Source organism: Rhinoraja longicauda, chromosome 5 (assembly GCF_053455715.1).
Source record: "Rhinoraja longicauda isolate Sanriku21f chromosome 5, sRhiLon1.1, whole genome shotgun sequence".
NCBI lineage: Eukaryota > Metazoa > Chordata > Chondrichthyes > Rajiformes > Arhynchobatidae > Rhinoraja > Rhinoraja longicauda.
The window spans coordinates 79,306,345-79,334,112 of NC_135957.1; the positions used below are offsets into that span (position 1 = coordinate 79,306,345).

Sequence of the window (27,768 nt, forward strand, 5' to 3'; positions counted from 1 at the left end):
CATCTCTAAAGTAAAGTAATTTCAGAGTAAGCAGCAACCCATTTAACAAGATGGGGAACAATTTTTTATCTCAGAGGATCATGAATTTTAGGTACTATTCACCATAGAAAGTTGTAGGCCAAAGTTATTGAATGTATTCAAGGCAGAGGTTGAAAGGGATTTGGACAACAGGGAAATCAAGACAGAAAAGTTTAGTTGAGACCTAAAGATCAGATCAACCATGATCTTATAGAACAGCAGAAGAAACTCAAGGGGCTGTTTAACCTACTCCCATTCTTTTTGTTCTTGGTGTTTGGACAGTAGACAAAAATAAGGAAATGTAATTATTGCTCATTAGCTATTCACATAATGAAACATAAGAACATTAACAATATTCAGCATCAAAGTATTTAGATGGCAAGAACCAAAGTCATAAAGTTAATGTAGCTTAAGCATCCAAAACATCAAGATCGTACCTTTGCTCCAGCAATAAAAGCTGAGGACAGTGTTGCTTCACCATATGAATCATAAACATGTGGGTAATGAATTCGTTCATAATTATATTGCCTTGTAAGAATTGGTGCTATTCGTGCATTCTGTAGAGCATCCTCCCTTTAAAAGATACCAAAAAAATAACAACCATAAATTTCTCTTTAACCCCAAGAATATTCTCTGCGATTCTCAATTTTAAAGACAATCAAAAAGTGATCTGAGGCTCATTTTATAAAATATGAGTTAATGACTGGACACTTAGCATCTTGCATAATTGAGCATTCAGACTCGAGTTCTGATTCATATAATAAATGAAACCATTCCGCTTCATGAAAGAGAACTGTTTGCAAACAATATGGCAGAAAATTAAGGGTATGTTCAAATTCCATTTATTGGTAACATACTAAAATAAGTTCATAAATCATAGGAGCAGAATTAGGCAATTTTGCCCGACACCATTCTCCTGCCTTCTTCCTGTAACCTTTGACACCATTACTAATCAAGAATCTGTCAATCTTCGCTTTAAAAATTCCCAATGACTGGCCTCCACAGTCGCCTGTGGCAATGAATTCCAGATTCACCACCTTCTGGCTGGAGAAATTCCTCCACATCTCCTTTCTAAAGAGACATCCTTTTATTCTGCGGCTGTGTCCTCTGGTCCTAGACTCTCCCACTAATAGAAACATCTTCTCCACTTCCACTCTATCCAAGTTTCAATGAGATCACCCCCTCACCCCCTCATCCTTCTAAACTCCAGCAAGTACAGGCAAGTAACCCAATCATCCCTGAGATCGTTCCCATAAACCTGCTATGGACCTTCTCCAACACCAGCACAACTAAATTGTTGGAAATAAATAAGTTTGAAATATGCCACCTTACCGTTGTAATCGCAATTCCTTTGGATCAAAGCATTGAAGTGCATCTCCTGAAAATTCCCCTTCATCTTTTTTCTCTCGTTTAGCTAGCCGTTTTTCTTCTTTCCGACATAGTTTCAATAATTGCTTTTCTTGTTCAGAATGGACAGTGACTTGACAGCCATATATGGGTTGTGAATTTCCTCCCAAGCCTTTCTTTGAAGCATCTGTAACATTAAATGAATTTAATTTAATGACTACTTGGTATTTATTGAGCACTTCAGATCTAGTAAAACATCTTAAGCTGTGTCACGTAGTTGTGTCTCATAAAACATCTCAGGCTACATCACTTTAAAAATACAAAATGACAGGAAACAGTAGGATGGTTGGAAAAGACATAGTCATAGAAGGTAAAGGTAGGGTTGGATACCATTCCACAGAATCCTCTCTATGGGTCAGCAATAGCATGCATTTGTAAATGGGAACTCTGCATAGTCTGCTCTCCTGATTCTGGCATTTAAGAACATAGCAAATCTTTGAGGTTTGGTGTACCTAGAAATGAAACTCAACTAATTAACACCATCTATTCTTGTATTTCTTGGCATGCTTTCTAGAAAGGCAAGCTGATTAATGTCTGATATGCTGTGATTAATGTTTCAAAGAAAATTATGAATGTAAAAAAAAAATCTATAAACGCGATTTGCTTAGCAAGAATTTTCAACCTACACCATCTATCAAGTGTTAGATAATTTTACCTGTCCATGATACAGATGTCAGGATTGAGATACAGGATGTTTCTCAAGTCAGCTATCCTCTCCACTGCATCCCTTGTTATTTTTTTCTTGACATTATGGTTAAAATAAAGGAATCTGACTGGCTCCAAGCCTTTCTCCAATTATTACGGAACACAAGAATTAGACCGACTTGGAGAGTATATCATATCATATATATACAGCCGGAAACAGGCCTTTTCGGCCCTCCAAGTCCGTGCCGCCCAGCGATCCCCGTACATTAACACTATCCTACACCCACTAGGGACAATTTTTACATTTACCCAGCCAATTAACCTACATACCTGTACGTCTTTGGAGTGTGGGAGGAAACCGAAGATCTCGGAGAAAACCCACGCAGGTCACGGGGAGAACGTACAAACTCCTTACAGTGCAGCACCCGTAGTCAGGATCGAACCTGAGTCTCCGGCGCTGCATTCGCTGTAAAGCAGCAACTCTACCGCTGCGCTACCGTGCCTACCGCTCCCTAAATGTCAAATGTATATCAAAAATACAGCAAATAGGGAGAACCTCAAGCAGATGCTTTTGTGTCTGCTGCTTCCCCAGCTGGACTGTTCAAAATATAATTGAGTTAGAAGGTGAGAGAACATCCACCATAAATTGTACAGTTAATACCTCCAAGCACTGGTTCTATGCAATGAAATCCATCTCCTAGTGGAGTACCATCAAATTCCACTATAAAAGGTATAGAGGCAATGTCCCCATACTCAAACGCACGGAATTTCAATTGTGATACTAAAATGAATCCCTCCAGGTGTTGATATGGGCAATGCGATTACTGTACATCAACGCAGGATGGTAAACATAGGTAATGTCTTAAACAATCATAATCTATTCTAAGATGCTCTCTGTGAAAAGTATTAGGAGACACCAATTGGCAGCAACTCACTCAAAGCATTCTCAAATACAACCTGTTGCCCTTTTCCCCAACGTTACAATCAATACCTGATGCGTTGGCTGTTCTTTCAATGTCTAAATGAACCTTTAAAGGGATTCCTGCATTGCAGAAGAAAAATGAACAGCATTGGGTAACTCATCTTTCTCTGGAATCCTCACAGGATGAATCCCAGCCCACATTCACCACTTTTGTACATTTTAATCGTCCTGGATTTATCCTTGGGATGGGTAGGTTTGCTTTTTAAGAAGACATGCAGCAAAAAAATAATTCAATGGGAGGTGATCCCACGGAAACATTCAAAATTCTGCCACGGCTTAACAGAATGTTTGCAGAGTTGATATTTCCAAGGTTGTCCAGAATGCTAGAGAGGAAAGTTTCAAAGAAGTGATTCGGTATTCAGAACATGAAAAGCAATTATTTTACCCCAAGGTAGTGAATCTTTGTAATTCTCCATCCGAGGGATGTGGAGGCTCAGTAAAAATGAAGACAGAGATTAATAATTTTACATGTTAAGGAAATTAAGGGATACACAGTACTGAAGATCTTTTGAAAAATCAGACATAATTTTCTTGGATGGCTGAGCAGGCGCCAACTGGCCATCTCCTGCTTTTATTTCTTATGTTCTTACCTTCCATCTCTATAAATAACAAAGATTTTTAAACAATTGATATCCTATTGATATCACTTGAAAGGATTATGTCAAAACAGCACTGCTGTAATTGAATCCAACATTAATCATTTTATAAATTTAATTATAATATCTTAAACTGATGGTCTTCAACTCAAGGTTGACATATTTTATTTATTTAGGGGAAGCGGCATGCCAGTAAACCAGGACTTATTGCCTATCCAATATTGACGTTAAACAGAGTGGCTTACAGAGTCATTCACATAACAATTACCCATGCGGCTAGGAATTAACCATAAACAAGTTTAGGCAATGATGATGGATTAATCTTAACAGATTATATGGTCCAAGGGGATAAGGGCAGTGTTTATAATCAGAGCCTTCTTCATTCAACACCATTGAAATAAAAACATTGTTTCCTTTCTCCCCATTTGCTTGCTAGATTCCCATTGAACTCTTCTTCACTACTTTCCATATTTCCATCACTTCACCATTATATTTGAAAACAATGAAAAACTAAAATAGTCAAAGAGCAACTTTTCATCAACAACTAATCTTGGAGAATCTCTATCATTATCTCTCTTGCAGAGGTTGAACCAGCCTTTTCAACAGTTCCTGATAGATGTAATCTCTCATTCTGGTACCATAACATTGATCTTTGTTTTTGCAGCAGCTCCAATAGTTCTAAGTCCTCTTGTATAATATGGAGACAAGTCCGATCTAACCCAGATTCTCCAAAGATTAGCAATGATTATTTTACAATTCTATCACTCTAGAAATGAAGCTATGTTTCCTTTCCATAGAAAATAGGTGCAGAAGGAGGCCATTTGGCCCTTCGAGCCACCATCGCCATTCATTGTGATCATGGCTGATTATCCACAATCAGTAACCTGTGCCTGCCTTCTCCCCATATCCCTTCAGTCCACTTGCCCCGAGAGCTCTATCTAACTCTCTTTTAAATTCATCCAGTGAATTGGCCTTCACTGCCTTCTGTGGCAGAGAATTCCACACATTCACAACTCTCTGGGTGAAAAAGTTTCTTCTCACCTCAGTTTTAAATGGCCTCCCCTTTATTCTTTGACTGTGGCCCCTGGTTCTGGACTCCCCCAAAGTTGGAAACATGTTTCCTGCCTCTAATGTGTCCAAGCCCTTAATAATCTTATGTCTCGATAAGATCCCCTCTCATCCTTCCAAACTCCAGTGAATACAAGCCCAGTCTTTCCAATCTTTCCTCATATGACAGTCCCGCCATTTAAACAAATAATTTATAAGCATCTATTTTAACCACATGTAACACCCACAATGCTTATTTTTCCACCCAATTCAAACACGCATTTAAGGTCCCATTTTTCTACCAGAATTAAAACGTATCAATTCATTTCATCTCTATAAATACAATTGAAAGCAATTAACACAAGTAGTTCCTCAATAGTTCTCATTAAAAATTAATTCAGTTCCAAATCTTTTTTCTTCCGTTAGGAACTTTCTTACCCTGAAGGTAGCTGTGCTTGGGATCCGTAGGGTGGGTGAGAGCGTTTTGAATGATCATATGTCTGTGCTGTAGAAGCCTCTCTATTAGTTCCAATCCATCAGGTCCAAGAAGTTCAAACAGCTAAAACAAAATATATCTTGAAAAAATCTGGAACATTTAATGAATTAAAAGTATTTTGACGAAATACAAACCACAATGCCGGGGGGGGGGGGGGGGGGGCATGGCCTGGGGCCCAAAAATTGGGGGTGGGGGGTGGGGAGAAGGAGTGGGACAGGGGGCAGAGAGAAAGGGCTGTGTTTTAGTGCTTCATTACTCTATTTCACATCCTTCATTTTCTATAATTGAGAACAATTTTGTTTTATTGAAAACTTACATTTTACTTAATTCTTAACATTTATGGAATCATTACGGAGAGTTTGGAACTATAAACCTACTATCTGACATACCTCATTTTGAAGTTCATCATCACTTTTAGGAGATGCCAGCATCTCAAATAATGTTCCACACAAGTCATCGGCAGTTGGTCGATCTGCTGGCTCTTGCAAGGTTCCAACAATGTAGCTATTAACTTCCTGCCTTAAAAATGAACCATCCACTTTGTTTGAAGAATTTAGATCTGAATTATCAATTAATCCATTTTTTAAATCTTCCCGATAATTGTTTAAATATTTATCATAGTCTAGACTGAAATCCTTGCAGCTGTTTTCCTCACAGTTCAAGGGTAGGTCCTCTAGGTATTCCAAAGTAAATGATTCAAACGAAAAATTAATGTTTTTACCAAACTGTACTTGAGAATTTTGGCTTGCAGATTTATTTGCAGAAATTAACGTTTGCAGCTCCTCTTCACTGAAATATGCAGCAATTTTATACACGGCATTACAGGCAGCAGTGGCAGCAGAGGAAGGGAATGGCCCAAACATTTGTTTTAATGCTTTTGTTTCTTCTTGTCCAACATGGTCCTTGTTATGAAAAGTTTTGAAGAGAAAAAGAGCAGCACTTTCCACGGTATCTTGTTCCTGTTCAGTACCAACTGCAGAGAAAATAAGTATTTTGAACATTTTAGCTGTTACACATACATGCTCAGTGACCTACCCATTCAAGTCATGTTTCTCCAATACGTCAGAAACAAAATTACCGAATCAATGTCAGGATTCAAAACATTTTATGACCAATTATCTCAAGACTTCATCATTAGGTGCGACACACTGTCATCGTACCTTTACAGATATTGATGGAAAATGTTTTTTATCAATTGCTTTTACATTATCCAAAATTTTAAATGTTTTTGTTTATTACCAAAGCACAAAGAATGAGGTAAATTCAGCCCAAAATTTACAATTTTGGACAAATCAAATATTCTTGGACAATTACAGTATAATTTGTACAGTATAATTACAATTACTTCAGCGTTAATGTTGCCATTTTGACATTTATTTCTGATAATCACTATCTTCGATTACTAAGCAACTAGTCTTGACATTTATAACGCCTGGAGCATGATGATTTTATAAAGAAAATTATGAGCATTAAAAGGCTGTATTTCTTTTAAATGTATTTAGCCCACATTAACTGCAAATTAATTATGCATCCAGATTTTTTTCTATTTCATATTCATCAGCCATCTCTACTCATATTTTGGCTCCATCATTATGAAACAGAATACATTACAAACAAAACAATATCCCATTATCCCATCACAAATTAAACACTCATAAACCAAAGGGCAGTAGTTTCATCCTCAAAGTGACTATAAAATAGCACAATGGAGTTAATTAATGTAATGAAAAATTATCTTCATGTCCCAAGATGAAGAGCTCTGGTATATTTAAGAGACATAGAATGTGAAGCAAAATGAAAACTAAAGATAATCGGTACTTCCACCCTAATGAAGTGCTTAGCATAGACAGCATCAATAGACAATAGACAATAGGTGCAGGAGGAGGCCATTCAGCCCTTCGAGCCAGCACCGCCATTCAATGTGATCATGGCTGATCATTCTCAATCAGTACCCCGTTCCTGCCTTCTCCCCATACCCCCTGACTCCGCTATCCTTAAGAGCACTATCTAGCTCTCTCTTGAATGCATTCAGAGAATTGGCCTCCACTGCCATCTGAGGCAGAAAATTCCACAGATTCATAACTCTCTGACTGAAAACGTTTTTCCTCATCTCAGTTCTAAATGGCCTACCCCTTATTCTTAAACTGTGGCCCCTGGTTCTGGACTCCCCCAACATTGGGAACATGTTTCCTGCCTCTAACGTGTCCAACCCCTTAATAATCTTATACGTTTCGATAAGATCAATGCAGAGTCTTTTTTCCAGGGTAGGTAAATCAAGATTTAGAGGATGTTAGTATACGGTGAGTGCCTTAAGGGTGGTGGGTGCCTAGAACGCACAGCTGGGGCGGTGGTTGAAGCAGATATGATTGTGGCATTTCAGAAACTTTTGGATAGGCATAAGGATATGCAGGAAATGAAGGGATATGTGCAGGCAGATAAGATCTGGTCTGGGCGTCATGTTCAGCACAAACATTTTGGGCCAAAGGGACTGTTCCTGTGCTGTACTGTTCTATTTTCTACGTTCTTCATGAGATGGGAAAATAATCAATTGGAACCTGAGGGGCACCTTTTTCGCACAGTGGGTGGTGGGTAAATGGAACAAGCTGCCAGAGGAAAAGGTTGAGGCAGGTATAATTTCAACAGCAAAGCATTTGACAAGGTTCCACGTGGTAGGCTGCTCTGGAAGGTTAGATCGCATGGGATCCAATGAGAGATAGCTGAATGGATGGAAATTTGCTTCATGGAAGGAAGCAGAGGGTGATGATGGAAGATTGCTTCTTGAACTGGGGACTGTGACTAGTGGTGTGCCTCAGGGTTTGTTGCTGGGCCTATTACTGTTGTCATCTATATCAAAGATTTGGATGAGAACGTACATGACAAGATTAGCAAGTTTGCAGACGATACAAAATTGGATGGTATAGCTGATTATGAAGATGTCAAACATTGCTGCAGGATCTTGATCAGTTGGCCAGCTGGGCTGAGGAATGGTTGATGGAATTTAATACAGACAATTATAAGGAGTTGCATTTTGGAAAGTCTAACATGGGCAGGACCTACACAGTGAATGGTAGGGCTCTGGTAGTGTTGAAAAACAGAGAGATGTAGGAGTGCAGGTACATAATTCCTTGAAGGTGGCATCACAGGTAGTTAGGGTGGTCAAAAACGTTTTTGGCACATTGGCTTTCATCAGTCAGAGTATTGAGTATAGAAGTTGGAGGTTATGTTGCAGTTATATAAGACGTTGATGAGACCACATTTAGAGTATTGTGTTCCATTCTGGGTGTTACAGGAAGGATGTTGTCGAGTTGGAGAGGGTACAGAGAAGATTTATGAGGATGTTAACCGGTCCCAAGGGTCTGAGCTATAGGGAGAGGTTGAGCAGACTGGGACTCTTTTCTTTGGAGTACAGGAGGATGAGGGGTGATCTTACAGGTGTATAAAATCATGACAGGAATAGATCTGGTAGATGCACAGAGTCTCTTGCCCAGAGTAGGAGAATCGAGAACCAGAGGACATAGGTTTAAGGTGAAGGAGAAAGATTTTATAGGAATCTGAGGGGTAACTGGTTTACACAAAGGGTGGTGGGTGTATGGAACGATCTGCCAGTGGAGGTAGTTGAGGCAGGGACTATTGCAACATTTAAGAAACAATCAGACAGGTACATGGCAAGCACAGGTTTGGAGGGATATGGGCCAAACACAGACAGGTGTGACTAGTATAGATGGGACATGTTGGTTGCTGTGGGCAAGTTGGGCCAAAGGGCCTGTATCCATGCTGTGTGACTCTATAATATTTAAAAGACAACTGGATAGGAAATGTTTGGAGGGATATGTGCCAAACACATGCAAAAGGGCCAAACTAAGATGGGGTGTCTTGGTCAGTATGGATGGCTTTTGCAGAAAGGATCTTTTTCAGTGCAGCCTCGCTCTATGAGAGGTTGGTTATTGCTTGGATCAATTCCCTCCTCAGATATGACCTGGATCCACTTCAATTCATCACGACAGGTCAACTGCAGTTGATATATCACTGGCTCTAAAATGTGCTCCGGAGCATCTGGATAATAGGCACATATGTATCTGTCTGCTGTTCATGAACTTGCATCTTGTGCTTTGCAATTGTCATACCAAGCCAACACAATCTTCCTCTCAAAGACCTGGGGCTCTGGAACTCCCTTTACAATTGGATCCTTGACTTCCTCATGAGCCAGCCCTCAATCAGGACGGAACGGTAACAACTTCTCCTCCTCACTGAACATCAACACACGTGCACCTCAAGTCTGCTTGCTTATCCCCCGCCCTACTCTCTCTGCACCTCTGACTGTGTGGCTCAAACAGATCCAATTTCTAAAAGTTCGCCCATGACACCTTTGTGGTTGGCCGAATCAAGGGGTGGTGATGAGTCAGTGCACAGGAGAGATAGAATGCCTGGTTGAGTGGTGCCTCAACAACATCCTCTTGTTGAATTACAACAAAACCAAGGAACTAATCGTTGGCTAAATGGGACGCCAGGAGACCATGTGCCAGTTTTCAGTGGTGGGTTGCGCAGGAGAGAGTTAGCAGCTTCAAATTCCTGGCCTTAACATTTCGGATAACCTATCCTGGATCAGTGTATGGATGTAATTATGAAGAAGATCCCCAACTCCTCTACTTTCTTAGAATATTTAAAGAGATTCAGCATGTCACCATAAACTCCAACAAATGTCTACAGAAGCACTGTAGAAAGTACCATAATTTGTTGGCCTGGTGTGAAGATTCCAATGCTCAATGTGCAAGAGACTGCAGAGACTAGTGAACTCAGCTCAGTCCATCATGGGCTCAGCCTTCCTCATCATCAAAAGCAACAACATGAAGTGTTGCTTCAAGAGAGTGGCATCTATCATGGATCCCCACCAAATGAACCATGATATCTTCTCACTGCCACCATCGTGAAGGAGCGAAGCCTGAAGTCCCACACCAGCATGTTCAGGAACAGTTACATTCCTGGAATATCAGGTTATTGATCTGACCTGCACAATCATAATCTTATCTCAGCAACAAATCATGACAGACAACCTCTTGAACTGCCAAGGTCTTATTTTTAAAATTGCGTTTTGCACTAATGTCTTGGGGTTTTGTTTGCACCCAGCCTTTTTGTTTTTACTGTCATGTATGACTTAAATTTAGTGTAGGACTAGACTTTGACCAACAAGATCGCATGAACAACATTACCTCCATGCTGCATACAATCTAACCTGGAGTTTGGACACCAAAGCTAGATCAAAATTTCCGGAAATCCTAAGAACACGCCCACAAAACTACAACAGTTCAAAAAGATGTTCCACTGCCATCTTTACAAGATCAGAGATAAGCATTAGGACATAGATTTACGACTCTCGCTTAAAAAAAATATATAAAGTGTGTAATTTTGTAAATAAATAGTAATAGGATCTGATAGTACCAAAATGGCGGCGCTGCCCTAGCAGCTGCGGCTCACCTGCGGTCCATTTGTCTTTGTGTTTTTGTTGTTTTGTTTTGTCTGAATTGTAGTTGTGATGTGGTGTTTTTGTGTTTGTGTACTGTGTGTGTATGTGGGGGGGAGGGGGGGAACTGTAACATTGTAAATAGATGTAAATAGATGTCCCTTCCGAACGGAGACCCGACCTTTGTTTTCTGGGCCGTGTCTCCGTTCCTGCTGCGGCCTACCATCGGCCCAACTCCTGGAGCTGGCGGCCTCCAGGGCTCTGGTTCGCAGAGCCCGCAGATCGGACTTACCATCACCGGAGCCGGCCGTCTTCGGAGGCTGCGGGAGCGGCTGCGGCTGCGGCTGCGACTCGCCTTAGGCTCGGGCCGCGTGGATGCCGACATCGGGAGCTCCGGCAGCGGCAGCGGGTTCGCCCACCCCGGATCGCGGGGCATGGGGCGCGGACATTTCACCGTCCGGCGCGGCCTAAGATGGCCGCGGGATATTTCTCTGCTGGGCGGGGGCTTCAATGTCGGGAGCCACGACCGCCCCGACGTGCAACAACAGCGGCAGCAGCAGCGTGTTCGCCCGCCCCGGATCGGACTTATCATCAGCGGAGCCGGCCGTCTTCGGAGGCTGCGGGAGCGGCTGCGACGCGACGCGCCTTGGGCTTGGCCCGCTGTGGACCGTCCGGCGCGGCCTGCAACCACAACAACCTGACTGCGGGCGAGGACAGCAGGAGAAGGGAAAGACATTGTGGCCTTCCATCACAGTGAGGAGAGAGAGGACTGGAGGAGACTCACTGTGATGGATGTTTCTTTGATGGATGTTTCTTTTTTTGTGTGTTTTTGGGGTTGGGTAATTTGAATGCCTATTTAATGCTTTTATTGTTGGACTGTGTTTTTGGGGGTTTTGGGGTTGTGTAATTTGAATGCATATTTAATGCTTTTATTGTTGGGCTGTGTTTTGGGGGTTTTGGGGTTGTGTAATTTGAATGCCTATTTAATGCTTTTATTGTTGGACTGTGTTTTGGGAGTTTTTTGGGGTTGTGTAATTTTAATGCTTATTTAATGCTTTTATTGTTGGACTGTGGGTGACTGAATTTCGTCCAATATTGGATGACAAATAAAGCTATCTTGAATCTTGAATCTTGAATCTTGATTTATTTTAAAGTTGAATTTCCACACAAAAAAAAATACAGACTCTATATTAACTTACCAAATTGTCTAGCAGCCTTCAAAATCTTTTTGAGATCATCATTAATAATCTCATATTCCTTCTTTGGTATATTCTCAACTATATGAATTATATTCTTCCAACTCAACCCTGTTTTGCAGAAGTGTTCTTTCCTCTTTGATCTTTTTGTCTATGATAGTACATTGCAAAAAGATAAAATTAAGATAGCATCAATAATATTGTCAGGCAAGCAAAACACAAAAAGACAATGCATACCTTATTGAGAGAGAAAAAAATTAACTTAGCCATAATTGCTGCCCATTTAAACCTAGTGTTACGGTTTCAAGTTCATGAAAATACAGAACAAAGTAAAGGATCTTCGTCCTGGAGATGTTGAATATAAGGCCCAACCTCTTGTAAGCCTCGGTGAACAAGTCAACGATGTACTCAATTTGGGCCATGTAAAAGTTCTAATCAAGTTCAGTGCAGCTCCCTGTTTTTCATTTCAGTGAACTCTAGTGCTTTATCTGATGGAATGTGACACTGTGAGGAATAAAGTTTCTAGATCAAAATAGGATTTCCTAGTTTTGTAAGATAGCTTCAGTTTATGTAAGTGAGCTGGGAGGAAAATTAAATCAGTATCAAGGGTTTAATTATATGTCAGGGACTGAAAATGGTGGCTTTGCTGTCAAATCAACGTAAATTAAGACAAGACAATAACATTGGAATTTCAACGAGGGGTAGGTTATATAGTCTGTTCCACCGTTCAATAACATAGAAAATATGTGCAGGAGGAGGCCATTTGGCCCTTAGAGCCAGCACCACCATTCATTGTGATCATGGCTGATCATCCACAATCAGTAACCTGTGCCTGCCTTCTCCCCATATCCCTTGATTCCACTAGCCCCGAGAGCTCTATCTAACTCTCTTTTAAATTCAACCAGTGAATTGGCCACCACTGCCTACTGTAGCAGAGAATTCCACAAATTCACAACTCTCTGGGTGAAAAAGTTTTTTTCTTAACTCAGTTTTAAATGGCCTCCCCTTTATTCTTAGACTGTGGCCCCTTGTTCTGGACTCCCCCAACATTGGGAACATTTTTCCTGCATCTAGCTTGTCCAGTCCTTTCAGAATTTTATACGTCTCTATAAGATCCCCTCTCATCCTTCGAAACTCCAGTGAATACAAGCCCAGTCTTTCCAATCTTTCCTCATATGACAGTCCTGCCATCCCGGGGATTAACCTTGTGAACCTACGCTGCACTGACTCAATAGCAAGGATGTCCCTCCTCAAATTAGGAGACCAAAACTGCACACAATACTCCAGATGTGGTCTCAACAGGGCCCTATACAACTGCAGATGGACCTCTTTACTCCTACACTCAAATCCTCTTGTTATGAAGGCCAACATGCCATTAGTTTTCTTCACTGCCAGCTGTACCTGCATGCTTACTTTCAGTGACTGGTGTACAAGGACACGCAGGTCTCATTGCACTTCCCCTTTACGTAATCTAACACCATTGAGATAAAAATCTGACTCCTTGTCTTTGCTGCCAAAGTGGATAATCTCACATTTATCTACATTATAGTGCATCTGCCATGCATCTGCCCTCTCACGCAACCTATCCAAGTCACCCTGCAACCTCCTAACATCCTCTTTGCAGTTCACACTGCCATCCAGCTTTGTGTCATCTGCAAACTTGCTTGTATTACTTCAAATTCCATCATCCAAATCATTAATGTATATCGTAAATAGTTGCGGCCCCAGCACCGAGCCTGGCGGTACTCCACTCGCCACTGTCGGCCATTCTGAAAAGGACCCGTTTATTCCTACAGTCAACATCTTAACTAATTATTTACTTATCTTATCCCTTGAGCCACAAGTGCCCAAATATCAATTAATTTCCATCGCGAATACATTTTACATGAGGATTACATGCAACCCCCTATTGGAAATCAATTTTGGGCCTACTTCTGTTATTTGTATTTAGGCAACGCAAGGAAAATGTTTTTTTTAATATAATTAGTGGTCCAAATTTGGAACGCACTACCTGATGTTAAAAAAGTGAATGGAACAAGAATAAATGATTAAAACAGAACAAAAATGTGAATGTATTTTTCAAATTAATTTTAGTGGTCCCAAGACAAAAGGGTCATTGAAATCAAGGAGGGTTCATCAGAATGATATCTAGGATGTAAAATATTATTCAAAGCTTGAGACAGTGGGATAATATTGAGCAGAGATTCAATAGGGATTTTTTTTTAACATAAATTATTCAGATTTCTTTCTAAATAGAAAGGAAGTGACAAGTGTTCAACTATTTAAAATTATCAACAATGCAGAGCATTGCAGGGTAAAAGGTTATTTATTGTGACGTTCCCTGGAAAGCATTGATGGAGGAAGTCTCTGATAATGCAGGACTATTTCAACGGTATAGAGAAAACTTGGGAAATATTCAGTTATCAGAAAAATACAAGTAGAGAAAGTGAGCAATTGGCATACATATGTTTCAATGAGTTAAGTGTATTATCACCATGCCATGTCAGTCATTATGACAAGAAGTGCAAAGTCAGCAAATTGCAAGTGCATGATTTGCTCAATTTTGCACTGCACAATACTCAGTAGGTTGATGCCAATGTCTAGTCTGACAGAAGAAAGGACTTTCTGATAAATAGCAGCATTTGAACATTAATAGTGAATGACAAGTCAAGTCATATACTTCAGCTAACAAAAAAAACAAGGCAATCTGTTCCTTCCCCACATTATTTGTTAAGGTATTACATAAAAATGAACAAAAAATATTTCAATGCTGTAATTTCACTTCAATAGAGACAATACTGGTAATCTATTCAAGCTTGCTGTGACACTTGTTTGATTCCCTAACATAGGTCAACACTGCAATTATATTCTGCATGAAAATGGTGACAGAGCAGCAAACCATTTGAGATACCACTTTACCAAGTAATAAAAATAAAATAAGGAAGTGAAATCCTAAAATAGTCTACAAATTTCAACCAAAAACTCACTAATATAATGCTTATATGGTCTAAAATTAATAATCTTCTCTAGGTGGCAATATTCATTGCCCTAAAACAATTTTGTATTGAGCTCACATACTATCATTGAAATAATAACAATGCACTTCCGTGGATTTTTATGTGGAAATGTGCCAGCAGTCCACACATTAATATATGCCAAAATCATTTTGCAATATAGACATATGATCACTGGTGCATTTACTTTTACTCTATTTCCAGCTGCATCAGATTAAATTTAAAATATAATTCTAAAAACCTACTATCATTTCTGAAGAATCTTCAATATATTCATCTTGTCTGGTGACATTCGAAAAGGAGCGCAAAGCTCCAGTTAAACGAGGTAGTTCCATTTATTCGTGACTTATTGATCCATAGGAAAAGTAATCGAATTGCTCCTGGGATTTGCAAACTCTGCAGACAAAAGGACATGCAATTATTTAACTGACGCACAAGTTCCTCAAAAGAAAACTAGACTTATGGAATTATGGCACTGGAGCTAGAGAAATAAAATTTCAAATATATCAATAAAATAGGAAAAGGGCAAACTAATGTCAAATGTATTTAAATGGGCATAAATATAAGGCCATCCTCTTTTGCCACAACTGATAAAATCGAAACATGAAAAAAAAAAAAGCCTACAGATGCTGAATCTGAAAATAAAATCTGAAATAAAAATAGAAAATACTGAAAACACTCAGCAGATGTGATCACTTTCTGTAAAAAAAGTCAACATTTCAGATGCGGGACGCTTCATGATAGCCTGAATAAAACCTAGAATAAAATGTCACACAGGTGAACTTCATACAAAATTGCATCACAGAAGTCTTGCATTCCTAGAAAATCATCTATTTCATTATTTTCTGTAATACAAGGCCTTATTTCCCACTGAATTTCATGTTATAAGTGGAGATACAGGGATGTTTGTCTCTCAAAAGGACTGATATGTACAGCATCTACTGGATCACGGTGGGTAGGGTTTGGGGATGACTTGAAAGATAGTGCTTGTCAGTTTCCAAAGTAAATCCCTTAATGGCCAGCATCAAACGCCAGCACCAAACACAAGCGACAACAGGTGTTTATCACCTGTTACCCTTAAATGGAAACATACACGTTTTAAATGTATATTAAATATAAGTAGAATAGTTAAATGATATAACTTACAACAAATAACAATAGCCATTTCCTGTTTACAACTTGTAAGTAAACCTGCTGGCCCAGCTTCATATCCCCCGAGAGTAAATAATATGGAAATGTCAGTCATGGAGCATGGAAACAGCCCCTTTGCCCCGAGTTGACCCTACCCACCATAATGCCTCATCTACGTCGATCCCATTTGGCTACATTTGGCCCATATTTCCCTAAACATTCCTTGTCCATGTCCCTGTCCAAATGTCATATAAACGTTGCTATAGTATCTGCCTTAACAGCCATCTCTCGCAGCTTGTTCCGTATACTCACCTCCCTCCGAGTGAAAAAGTTGCCTCAGGACGGTATTAAATCTTTCCTCTCCCACCTTAAACCTGATCAGCCATGATCACATTGAATGGCGGTGCTGGCTCGAAGGGCCGAATGGCCTCCTCCTGCACCTATTGTCTATGTCCTCATGTCAAAAGCGATAGGAATAGAATTCAGCCATTCTGCCCATCAAATCTACTCCGCCATTCAATCATGGCTGATCCATATCTCCCTCCTAACCCTATTCTCCTGCTTCTCACCATGACCTCTGACAGCTGTACTAATCAAGAATCTATCTCTGCCTAAAAATATCCACTGTCGGCCTTCTGTGGCAAAGAATTCCACAGATTTTTTTGAGGATGTAACTAGGAAAATTGACAGGGGAGAGGCGGTGGATGTAGTGTACCTTGACTTTCAGAAAGCCTTCGACAAGGTCCCACATAGGAGATTAGTGGGCAAATTTAGAGCACATGGTATTGGGGGTAGGGTACTGACATGGATAGAAAATTGGTTGGCAGACAGAAAACAAAGAGTGAGGATAAATGGGTCCCTTTCAGAATGGCAGGCAGTGACGAGTGGGGTACCGCAAGGCTCGGTGTTGGGACCGCAGTTATTTACAATATACATTAATGACTTGGATGAAGGGATTAAAAGTACCATTAGCAAATTTGCAGATGATGCAAAGCTGGGTGGTAGTGTGAACTGTGAGGAAGATGCTATGAGGTTGCAGAGTGACTTGGACAGGTTGTGTAAGTGGGCGGATGCATGGCAGATGCAGTTTAATGTGGATAAGTGTGAGGTTATCCACTTTCGTGGTAAGAATAGGAAGGCAGATTATTATCTGAATGGTGTCAAGTTAGGAAAAGGGGACGAACAATGAGATTTGGGTGTCCTAGTGCATCAGTCACTGAAAGGAAGCATGCAGGTACAGCAGGCAGTGAAGAAGCCAATGGAATGTCGGCCTTCATAACAAGAGGAGTTGAGTATAGGAGCAAAGAAGTCCTTCTGCAGTTGTACAGGGCCCTAGTGAGACTGCACCTGGAGTACTGTGTGCAGTTTTGGTCTCCAAATTTGAGGAAGGATATTCTTGCTATTGAGGGCGTGCAGCGTAGGTTTGCTAGGTTAATTCCCGGAATGGCAGGACTGTCATATGTTGAAAGACTGGAGCGACTAGGCTTGTATACACTGGAATTTAGAAGGATGAGAGGGGATCTTATCAAAAGTATCAGATTATTAAGGGGTTGGACATATCAGAGGCAGGAAACATGTTCCCAATGTTGGGGGAGTCCAGAACCAGGGGCCACGGTTTAAGAATAAGGGGTAGGCCATTTAGAACGGAGACGAGGAAAAGCTTTTTCAGTCAGAGAGTTGTAAATCTGTGGAATTCTCTGCCTCAGAAGGCAGTGAGGCCAATTCTCTGAATCCATTCAAGAGAGTGCTAGATAGAACTCTTAAGGATAGCGGAGTCAGGGGGTATGGGGAGAAGGCAGGAACGGGGCACTGATTGAGAATGATCAGCCATGATCACATTGAATGGTGTTGCTGGCTCGAAGGGCCGAATGTCCTACTCCTGCACCTATTGTCGATTGTCTATTATTCACCACCCTCTGACTAAATAAATTTCTCCTCATCTCCTTCCTAAAAGAACGACCTTTAATTCTGAGGCCTCTAGTCCTAGACTCTCCCACTGGTGGAAACATCCTCTCCACATCCACTCTATCCAAGCCTTTCACTATTCTATATTTCAATGAGGTCACCCCGTCATTCTTCTAAACTCCAGCGAGCCCAATGCCGACAAACGCTCATCAGAGGTTAACCTACTCATTCCTGGAATCATTCTTGTAAACCTCCGCTGGACACTCTCAACCGGCACATCCTTCCTCAGATATGGTGCCCAAAATTGCTCACAATATTCCAAATGTGGCCTTACCAGCGCCCTCTAGAGCCTCAACATCGATTCCACCAGGTGGCGCTTCGATGGCAGCCTCACCTAGTCTATCTGTCCTATTCGTCCTTTTTTGTTTTTTTTGGTGAGTTTTAAAAGTATGTGTTTATGTTCTCTGGTTTGTTTTATGTGGGGGGTGGGCGGGGGAATTGTTTTCCGGATCCTACCTCCAGTCACTCTGCGGCCTAACATCATGGAGCTGGAGCCCATGCCCGGGACTTACTTTGAGTCCCCGCGGGGCGTGGACTTACCATCGGAGCCGATACCTTGCTTGGATCAACGCTCCAACCGCGGCCTGCGGACTTTAACATCAAGGAGCTCGCAGTCCCGGGTTGAGACCGAGGTCGGGAAGCTCCAAGCTGTACAAAGTTCGACTAGACCCGACGGGGATAGATCGCCTGGCACAGGGGAACTGATATTCCCCCCCGATGCAGGAGCTTGATCGCCCTGATGAGGAAGGCCCGATCGCCAGCTACAGGAGTAAGATCGTCCTGTCATCGAAAGGTTAGAGGCCCCCAACTGCTGGAGGAGAAAGAAGGGAGAGATTGAACTTTTTCTTGCCTTCCATCAGTCAGAAATGTGGAGATGTCACTGTGGTGGATGTTCATGTTAAAATGTATTTGTGTGTTCTGTTGCTTTTTATTGTTAGGACTGTATGGCAAATGAAATTCCTCGTATGTTGCAAAACATACTTGGCTAATAAAGTATGATAATGATTATGATGAGAACATTACATCCCTATTTTGTACACAAGCACTTTTGAAATAAATGCTAGGATTGAGTTTGCTTACTTTACCACTGATTCTTGATTCCCCAACTCTGGGTGCATTCACCCATCTATTCCGCTCATGATTCTATAAGATCACCCTTGAGTCTCCTGCACTTCAAGGAATAAAGACCTCATATGCACAACTTCATCCTATAACTTGGGCCCTCAAGTCCTGGCAACATCTTTGTGATTCATCTTTGCATTCTTTCCAGCTGAACAACATCCTTGCTATAGCAGTGTGACTAAAACGGTACACAATACTCCATATGCAGCCTCACCAATGTATTGAACAACTGTAACATAACTTCTATATTCAATACCTGACCAATGCACCAAAAGCCTTCACGACCACCCTATCTTCTTGTGACACCACTTTCAGGGAACTATGTACCTGTATTCCTATTCTCTGGGGTTTAGAAGGATGAGAGGGGATCTTATAGCGTCATATAAAATTATAAAAGGACTAGAAAAGCTAGATGCAGGAAAAATGTTCCCAATGTTGGGCGAGTCCAGAACCAGGGGCCAGTCTAAGAATAAAGGGGAGGCCGTGTAAAACTGAGGTGCGAAGAAACTTTTTAACCCAGAGTTGTGAATTTGTGGAATTCTCTGCCACAGAAGGCAGTGGAAGGAAGCCAATTCACTGGATTAATTTAAAAGAGAGTTAGATAGAGCTCTAGGGGCTAGTGGAATCAAGGGATAGGGGTTTATAAATCAGAGCATCGAATATAGAAGTTGGGATGTAATGTTAAAATTGTACAGGGCATTGGTGAGGCCGAATCTGGAGTATGGTGTGCAGTTCTGGTCGCCAAATTATAGGAAGGATGTCGACAAAATGGAGAGGGTACAGAGGAGATTTACTAGAATGTTGCCTGGGTTTCAGCACTTAAGCTACAGAGAGAGGTTGAACAGGTTGGGTCTTTATTCTTTGGAGCATAGAAGGTTGAGGGGGGACTTGATAGAGGTTTTTAAAATTTTAAGAGGGACGGACAGAGTTGACGTGGGTAGGCTTTTCCCTTTGAGAGTGGGGAAGATTCCAACAATGGGACATAGCTTCAGAATTGAGGGACAAAAGTTTAGGGGTAACATGAGGGGTAACTTCTTTACTCAGAGGGTGGTGGCTGTATGGAAAGGGCTTCCGGTGGAAGTGGTGGAGGCAGGCTCGATTTTATTATTTAAGAGTAAATTGGATAGGTATATGGATAAGAGGGGATTAGAGGGTTATGGTCTGAGAGCAGGTAGATGAGACTAGGTCAGAGAGAGTGGTCGGCATGGACTGGTAGGGCCGAACGGGCCTGTTTCCGTGCTGTAGTTGTTATATAGTTATATGGTTATGGGTAGAAGGCAGGCACAGGTTACTGATTGTAGATGATCAGCCATGATCACAACAAATGGCGGTGCTGGCTTGAAGGGCCAAATGACGTCCTCCTGCACCTATTTTCTGTTTCTATGTTTCTGTATCCCTTAGCTCTATAACACTCCTCGGAGCCCTACCATTCACTATGAAGTTCCTGCCATGCTTTGACTTCCGAAACACCTTAAACCTATCTGCAGTAAACTCCATTAGCCATACGTCAGTCCACTTGCCCAGCTGATCAAGATTCTGCTGTAAGTTTTGTAACCAAATACCAATAGGCCATTATACCAAATATCAAATGCCCCACCATGTAATTGCATTGAAAATGTTAAGCAAAACACAATGAAGAACTTCCTAACTGGGACAATGATTAATTTTCTTTCTTTTCAAGCAGTGTGTGAACGCCAGTATTGTTTTATGCGTGAATATTATAATTATAATTTTTTATAATTTTTGTGGAAGTACAGTGGAAGTGTTCGAGAGTTTCATACTATTAGCTGTGTCACCAACATTTTCATCTGGTCCAACCACAATGATGATATGGCCAAGAAAGCACACCTACTTCCTCAGCATTCGAAGGATATTTGGCATGATTCTCATCAATTTCTACAAATGCATCCCATTGGGATATATCACAACTTGGATGGAAACTGCTTTATCCAAAGTAGCAAGAGTTGTGGATGCCAACAGTATCAAAGACTACTAGCACCCTTACTATTCTCTCTTCTACCCTCTTCTGTCAGGCAGATAAAATAAAAGCATGAATGTATGTACCACCAGATTCAAGAACAGCTTAACAACTTCTACCCTATTGTTCACAGACTCTTGGACTGTTCACTTATACGCTCAGGAGGTATTTCTGATCATCAAAATTCATTCATTGCATCCCTTGCACTCTTTTTTCCCTACACTGTCTCTATAGCTGTAACACTATATTCTACACTCCATTTCTTTTCTTGTTTACATTATCTGTGTAATCATTTATGGTATCATCTGCCTGGCTAGTATGGAAAACAAACTATTTCATTAAATCTGGTTCACGTGACAATAATAAACCATCCCAATACTGGTACCAAATACCAGTAGGCCATAATACCAAAAACCATATGCTCCACCATGTAATTGCATTGAAAATGTTAAGCAAAACACAATGAGGAACTTACTAACTGGGACAATGACTAATTTGCTTTTTTTTTAAAGCAGTGTGTGAGCGCCAGTATTGTTTGTGCATGAATATTATAACAAAAATAGTTTGTTAGTATGTGACCAATTATTTTCTGCATTTGACATATAGCACAAGATTAATCTCTTTCTTAAAATAATACAATAAAAGTGAAGACCTGGAAAATTTATATCAGATTGTGGAAATAAAGACATTGATAAAATCCTTGCATGTTGGCCTTCAGTGATGTGTACTCAGTCATAGATCAATAGATTTTTGGGTATTAAAGCATTTCTATGAATCAAGGCATATCGAGATAGTGCTGAAAGGGCAATATGGAGACAATAGACAATAGGTGCAGGAGTAGGCCATTCAGCCCTTCGAGCCAGCACCGCCATTCAATGCGATCATGGCTGATCACTCTCAATCAGTACCCCGTTCCTGCCTTCTCCCCATACCCCCTCACTCCGCTATCCTTAAGAGCTCTATCCAGCTCTCTCTTGAAAGCATCCAACGAACTGGCCTCCACTGCCTTCTGAGGCATAGCATTCCACACCTTCACCACTCTCTGACTGAAAAAGTTCTTCCTCATCTCCGTTCTAAATGGCCTACCCCTTATTCTTAAACTGTGGCCCCTTGTTCTGGACTCCCCCAACATTGGGAACATGTTTCCTGCCTCTAATGTGTCCAATCCCCTAATTATCTTATATGTTTCAATAAGATCCCCCCTCATCCTTCTAAATTCCAGTGTATACAAGCCTAATTGCTCCAGCCTTTCAACATACGACAGTCCCGCCATTCCGGGAATTAACCTAGTGAACCTACGCTGCAGATACTGAATGTGTAGGAAGGAACTGCAGATGATGGTTTAAACCAGATAGACACAAAAAGAATGAATGAATGAAGTTTATTGGCCAAGTATGTGCATATACAAGGAATGTGCCTTGGTGCTCCGCTTACAAATGACAACACAAACATACAGTTAACAATTAAGAATAAAGCATAACCACATCAAAACAATAAGGATACATGTGGGTCTAAACATGTGGGTGAAAATAAACCAAAGCAAAAAAGAGACTACAGACTTTGGCTATTGAGTAGAACTATCACTTGTGGAAAAAAGCTGTTTTTATGTCTGGCTGTGGCTGCTTTGACAGTCCGGAGTCGCCTTCCAGAGGGAAGTGCTTCAAAGATTTTGTGGCCAGGGTGAGAGGGGTCAGATATGATCTTGCCCACTCGCTGCCTGGCCCTTGCAGTGTACAGTTCGTAAAAGCTGCAATTCAGTGGGTAAACCAGCATCTCTGGAGAAAAGGAATAATTGATGCTTCGGGTCAAGACCCTTCTTCAGACTCGAGTCTAAAGAAGTGTCTCGACCTGAAGCATCGCCTATTCCTTTTCTCCAGCGATGCTGTCTGACCCGCTGAGTGGCTCCAGGTTTTTGTGTCGAAATGCAGATGCTGAATCTTGATTAAGAAAAACAAAATGCTGGTGGAACTCAGTGGATCAGACAGCCTCTGTAATGGGCAGTCGATGTTTCAGGTTAGGACCCGAAATGCGTCTGTCCATTCACATATACTGCCTGTTATTCTTGACTAAGTATTTGATCAGTATCTGAACAGTAGATTTCCTAAGAAATAGCATATGAAAAGAAAATTGCATGAGAAAAACAAATGTGTCATGGGGGAAAGGGTGTCTAGGGGCTAGAGAATTCCACCGACAAAACAGCTTTTTTTTTTCAAAAAGAAAGATTTTTTTTTATAGCTTTAAGCTAGTTTTCGTTGACTAAAAATACTAAAGGCTGTTAGTTATATTATTTCAATTGGATACCACTGCACAAGTGACAATAGAAATATTGACAATAGAAATGATTGCATGCCAATTTCACCCTTGGTGAAACTGACAGACTGTGGTCACTGCTTGAAATGGTGAACAAAGACAAAATCTGTATTACAAGTATAGATGCATACTCATAGTGCATTAACCTACACATTATGGACCAAGACCTAGGTTAAAGTGACAGACTCACTCGGTGTACTCACTACCTGAAATGATGATCAAAGACAAAATCTTTATTACAATTACAGATGAGTACACAGTCTACTAACCTACAAATTATGGACCAAAACCAAGTAATTTGGTGGATAGTTGTTAAATGACCAGCACAAACACAATACCCTACTCACTGATGTGCCATACGTATCATGATGCAGAACACAACAAACTCAAATCTCAGGGGGAAACAAACTGAAGAGCTCAAAGTCAAGATTGAAATTTCCAATGTCACTTGCAACCCCATGAAAACACCAAGGCCTTTATTCCATTGATACACGTTCAAAACAGTTTAGAAGAACACAAAATGCTGGATTACCTCAGTGGGACAGGCAGCATCAATGGAGAGAATGAGTGACTTTTTGGGTTGAGACTCTCCTTCAGTTTATAAATGTTTACACGCGTGCACACGGTCACCTCCAGCAATTGCTGTCAAGTACGAACACAGGATTTCCTGCGAAGGCGGCGATTGTTTTGCACTGAGCAAAACGCTCTGACTCGTCTTGTTTGCACTAAAGGGAAAGTTTTAGGCAGTGTTCGGGGGAGGAAGAGATCTGCACTATTATTCTTTGTTTTTTATGTGTATGTGTATGTATATGTGTATATGTATATACACACAAAAAGGCAGGCAGCCTCATCAGAGACCCACACCACCCAGGCCACACACTCATTTCACCTCTGCCACCTGGAAGAAGATGTACGAGCCTGAAAACTGTAATGTCCAGGAACAGCTTCTTCCCTGCAGCCATCAGGTTATTAAACATATGTAGCAAAACACGACAACCTTCAAATAATCTCTGAACTACATAGACCTGGGGGCATAGGTTTTGTCTTTTTGCACTAATACATATTATTCTTTGTGTGTGTATATGTGAGTATATAGATATGTGTGCACATGTATGTATAGGACATTTTCATATGTACATTACGTGTAGGAAGGAACTGCAGATGCAGGTTTAAACCAAACATAGACACAAAATGCTGGGGAAACGCAGCGGGACAGGCAGCATCTCTGGAGAGAATGGGTGATGTTTCGGGTCAAGACCCTTCTTCAGACTGATGTCGGGGGTGGGACAAAGGAAGGATATAGGTGGAGACAGGAAGATAGAGGGAGATCTGGGAAGGAGGAGGGGAAGGGAGGGACAGAGGAGCTATCTGAAGTTGGAGAAGTCGACGTTCATACCACCGGGCCGCAAACTGCCCAGGCGAAATATGAGGTGCTGCTCCTCCAATTTCCGGCGGGCCTCACTATGGCACTGGAGGAGGCCCATGACAGAGAGGTCAGACTGGGAATGGGAGGGGGAGTTAAAGTGCTGGGCCACCGGGAGATCAGTTGCGTTAATGCGGACCGAGCGCAGGTGTTCAGCGAAGCGATCGCCGAGCCTGCGCTTGGTTTCGCCGATATAGATAAGTTGACATCTAGAGCAGCGGATGCAATAGATGAGGTTGGAGGAGGTGCAGGTGAACCTCTGTCTCACCTGGAAAGAATGTTTGGGTCCTTTGATGGAGTTGAGGGGGGAGGTAAAGGGACAGGTGTTGCATCTCGTGCGGTTGCAAGGGAAAGTGCCCGGGGTTAGGGTGGTTTGGGTAGGAAGGGACGAGTGGACCAGGGAGTTGCGGAGGGAACGGTCTCTGCGGAATGCAGAGAGGGGAGGGGATGGGAAGATATGGCCAGTGGTGGGGTCCTGTTGTAGGTGACGGAAATGTTGGTGGATGATATGTTGGATCCGCTGGCTGGTGGGGTGGAAGGTGAGAACGAGGGGGATCCTGTCCTTGTTGCGAGTGTGGGGATGGGGAGCAAGAGCAGAGCTGCGGGATGTAGAAGAGAGCCTCATCTATAATGGAGGAGGGGAAGCCCCGTTTTCTGAAAAACGAGGACATCTCGGAAGCCCTAGTCTGAAACACCTCATCCCGGGCGCAGATGCGGCGTAGACGGAGGAATTGGGAGTAGGGGATAGACTTTTTGCAGGGGACCGGGTGGGAAGAGGTGTAGTCCAGATAGCTGTGCGAGTCGGTGGGCTTGTAATAAATGTCCGTCACTAGTTTTTCTCCTGTGATGGAGATGGTGAGGTCCAGAAACGGGAGGGAGATGTCAGAGATAGTCCAGGTATATTTAAGGGCAGGATGGAAATTGGAGGTGAAGTGTATGAAGTCAGTGAGTTCTGCATGGGTGCAAGAGGTAGCACCAATGCAGTCGTCGATGTAGCGGAGGTAGAGTTCGGGGATGGGGCCAGTGTACGTCTGGAACAGGGATTGTTCGACGTACCCGACAAAGAGGCAGGCGTAGCTAGGGCCCATGCGAGTGCCCATAGCTACGCCTCTGGTTTGGAGGAAGTGGGAGGAGTCAAAGGAGATGTATCTGTATACATGTGTGTATATGTATTTACTTGAACTTTATTTTCTCATTTATAGAAAAATAGGTGCAGGAGTAAGCCATTCGGCCCTTCGAGCCAGCACCACCATTCAATATGATCACGGCTCATCATCTAAAATCAGAACCCCGTTCCTACTTATTCCCCATATCCCTTGATTCCTTAAGCCCTATGAGCTAAATCTAACTCGCTCTTGAAAACATTGGCCTCATTATATTGTTTACAGTGTACTACATTTACGTACACTGTTGTGCTGCTGCAGCAAGTCAGAATTTAATTGTTCTGTCTGGGACACATGACAATACAACACTCTCTCTCGTCTGACTCTTGAATAGCCACGTTCATGCAACCAGTGATCCAGGGAGTGTGGCCACGGGGCATGCGCACTGGGCGCCATGGCTGCCGGGACATGTAGTCCATCACCCGGCACATCGAACTCAGCGGCGTCTGAAGAAGCGTCTCGACACCTGAAATGTCACCCATTCCCTTCTCTCCAGAGATGCTGCCAGTCCCGCTGAGTTATTCCAGCATTTTAAATCTATCTTCGGTTTGAACCAGTATCTGCAGTGGCAGTGTGCCTTCCTACACATTCAGTTTCTATTTAGGCCCCACACACACTAAGACTCCTTCAGTCCTGGACAGAGCTTAGTCTCTCTCTCTCTCTCTCTCTCTCTCTCCCCCGCCCGCCACCGTAAGCAGCCAAACCGGCGACTCCAATCGAGTACTGCTTTTTTTGGGGGGGTGGGGAGGAGGAATGTGCTTAGACCGGCAAATCTTCCCTTTCCCGTCACCCACTTACTTATTTACCTACCTGCCGCTCTATGTGACTCCGGCGAACACAAAACACACACACCGGTCGCCGGCTGGTCGTGCCGTCAAGTGCGCGGCGCGGCGCGGCCCGTTGGTCGGCGTGCGCGAGCACGAGCACGCGCGGTGGGCGGGAACTAACCGAGGCAAGGGGGGCGGGGTCTATGGGGAGAGGGGGCGGAGCTCTTGCAAAGAGGATATAAGGTGGGGGCTGGGCCCGAGCCAACAGGGGGTGGGAACCACAGATAACCGGGCCGAAGGGGTGGGGCGGGGCGGGGCTCCAACGAGGGGCTGGGGGCGGGGCTACAGCGAGCGGGAGGGGCGGGTCCGTGTGAGGGAGATGGGGCGGGACTTGGTGTGAGGGCTCCATCGAGGTGAGGGGAGGGGCGTGGCTGAGTGTGACAGGAGGAGGGGCGGAGTTACATGCGAGGGGCGGGGCTACAACGAGCGCGAGGGGCGGGGATGGGTGTTGGGGCTGGGTGTGAGGTGGTGGGGGCGGGGCTGGATGTGGGGATCGCGCTGGGTGTGAGGGGGCGGGGCACCATCGAGGCGAGGGGGCGAGGCAACAGCGAGGTAGGGGGGCTGTATGTGAGGAGAGGGGAAGGGCGGGGCTGCATCGAGGGGAGGAGGAAGGGCGGGGCTGCAGCGAGGGGAGGGAGGAGGGGCGGGGCTGCAGGGAGGGGAGGTGCGTGGCTGGGTGTGAAGGGTGGGGGCGGGGTTTCAGAGAGGGAAGGGGCTATATGTGAGGAGGGGCGGCGCTACAGCTAGGGTGTGGGACGACAACCAGGGGGTGGGGCTATAGCGAGGGGGTGGGGCTATAGCGAGGGGGTGGGGCTACAGCGAGGGGGTGGGGCTACAGCGAGGGGGTGGGGTGTGAGGTGGGAGAGGTTTCGTGCGCGGATGCGAGGGCGCGCGACTCGGCGACCGTTGTGCTGTCCACCTGCAAGGTGGGTGGGGGCAGAGGAGCCGGCGTCATTGGAGCGCGTGTCCGAGCGGGAGCGCGCGCACGCC

The 27,768-nt window shown here is 42.9% G+C and overlaps 1 protein-coding gene across 3 annotated transcripts in view; it reads right to left on the minus strand.

Moving 5' to 3' along the window:
• The window catches only part of ascc3 (activating signal cointegrator 1 complex subunit 3), a 328,254-nt gene extending 301,422 nt beyond the window's left edge, over positions 1-26,832 (minus strand). For 2 of the 3 annotated variants that reach the window (XR_013547292.1, XM_078399847.1), the window contains exons 1-7: positions 26,762-26,832; positions 15,105-15,255; positions 11,849-11,996; positions 5,581-6,164; positions 5,134-5,254; positions 1,351-1,552; positions 456-591 (exon numbers count right to left, since the gene is read on the minus strand). Coding sequence is in view for 2 of the 3 variants with exons in the window: in XM_078399847.1 (XP_078255973.1) it covers positions 456-591; positions 1,351-1,552; positions 5,134-5,254; positions 5,581-6,164; positions 11,849-11,996; positions 15,105-15,194 (1,281 nt within the window). In the remaining variant the exon portion in view is untranslated. Of the gene's footprint in view, positions 1-455; positions 592-1,350; positions 1,553-5,133; positions 5,255-5,580; positions 6,165-11,848; positions 11,997-15,104; positions 15,256-23,897; positions 23,998-26,761 lie in introns of those variants that run through there. The other variant, XM_078399848.1, reaches the window with a different exon arrangement.
• Between the last annotated feature and the right edge of the window lie 936 nt (positions 26,833-27,768).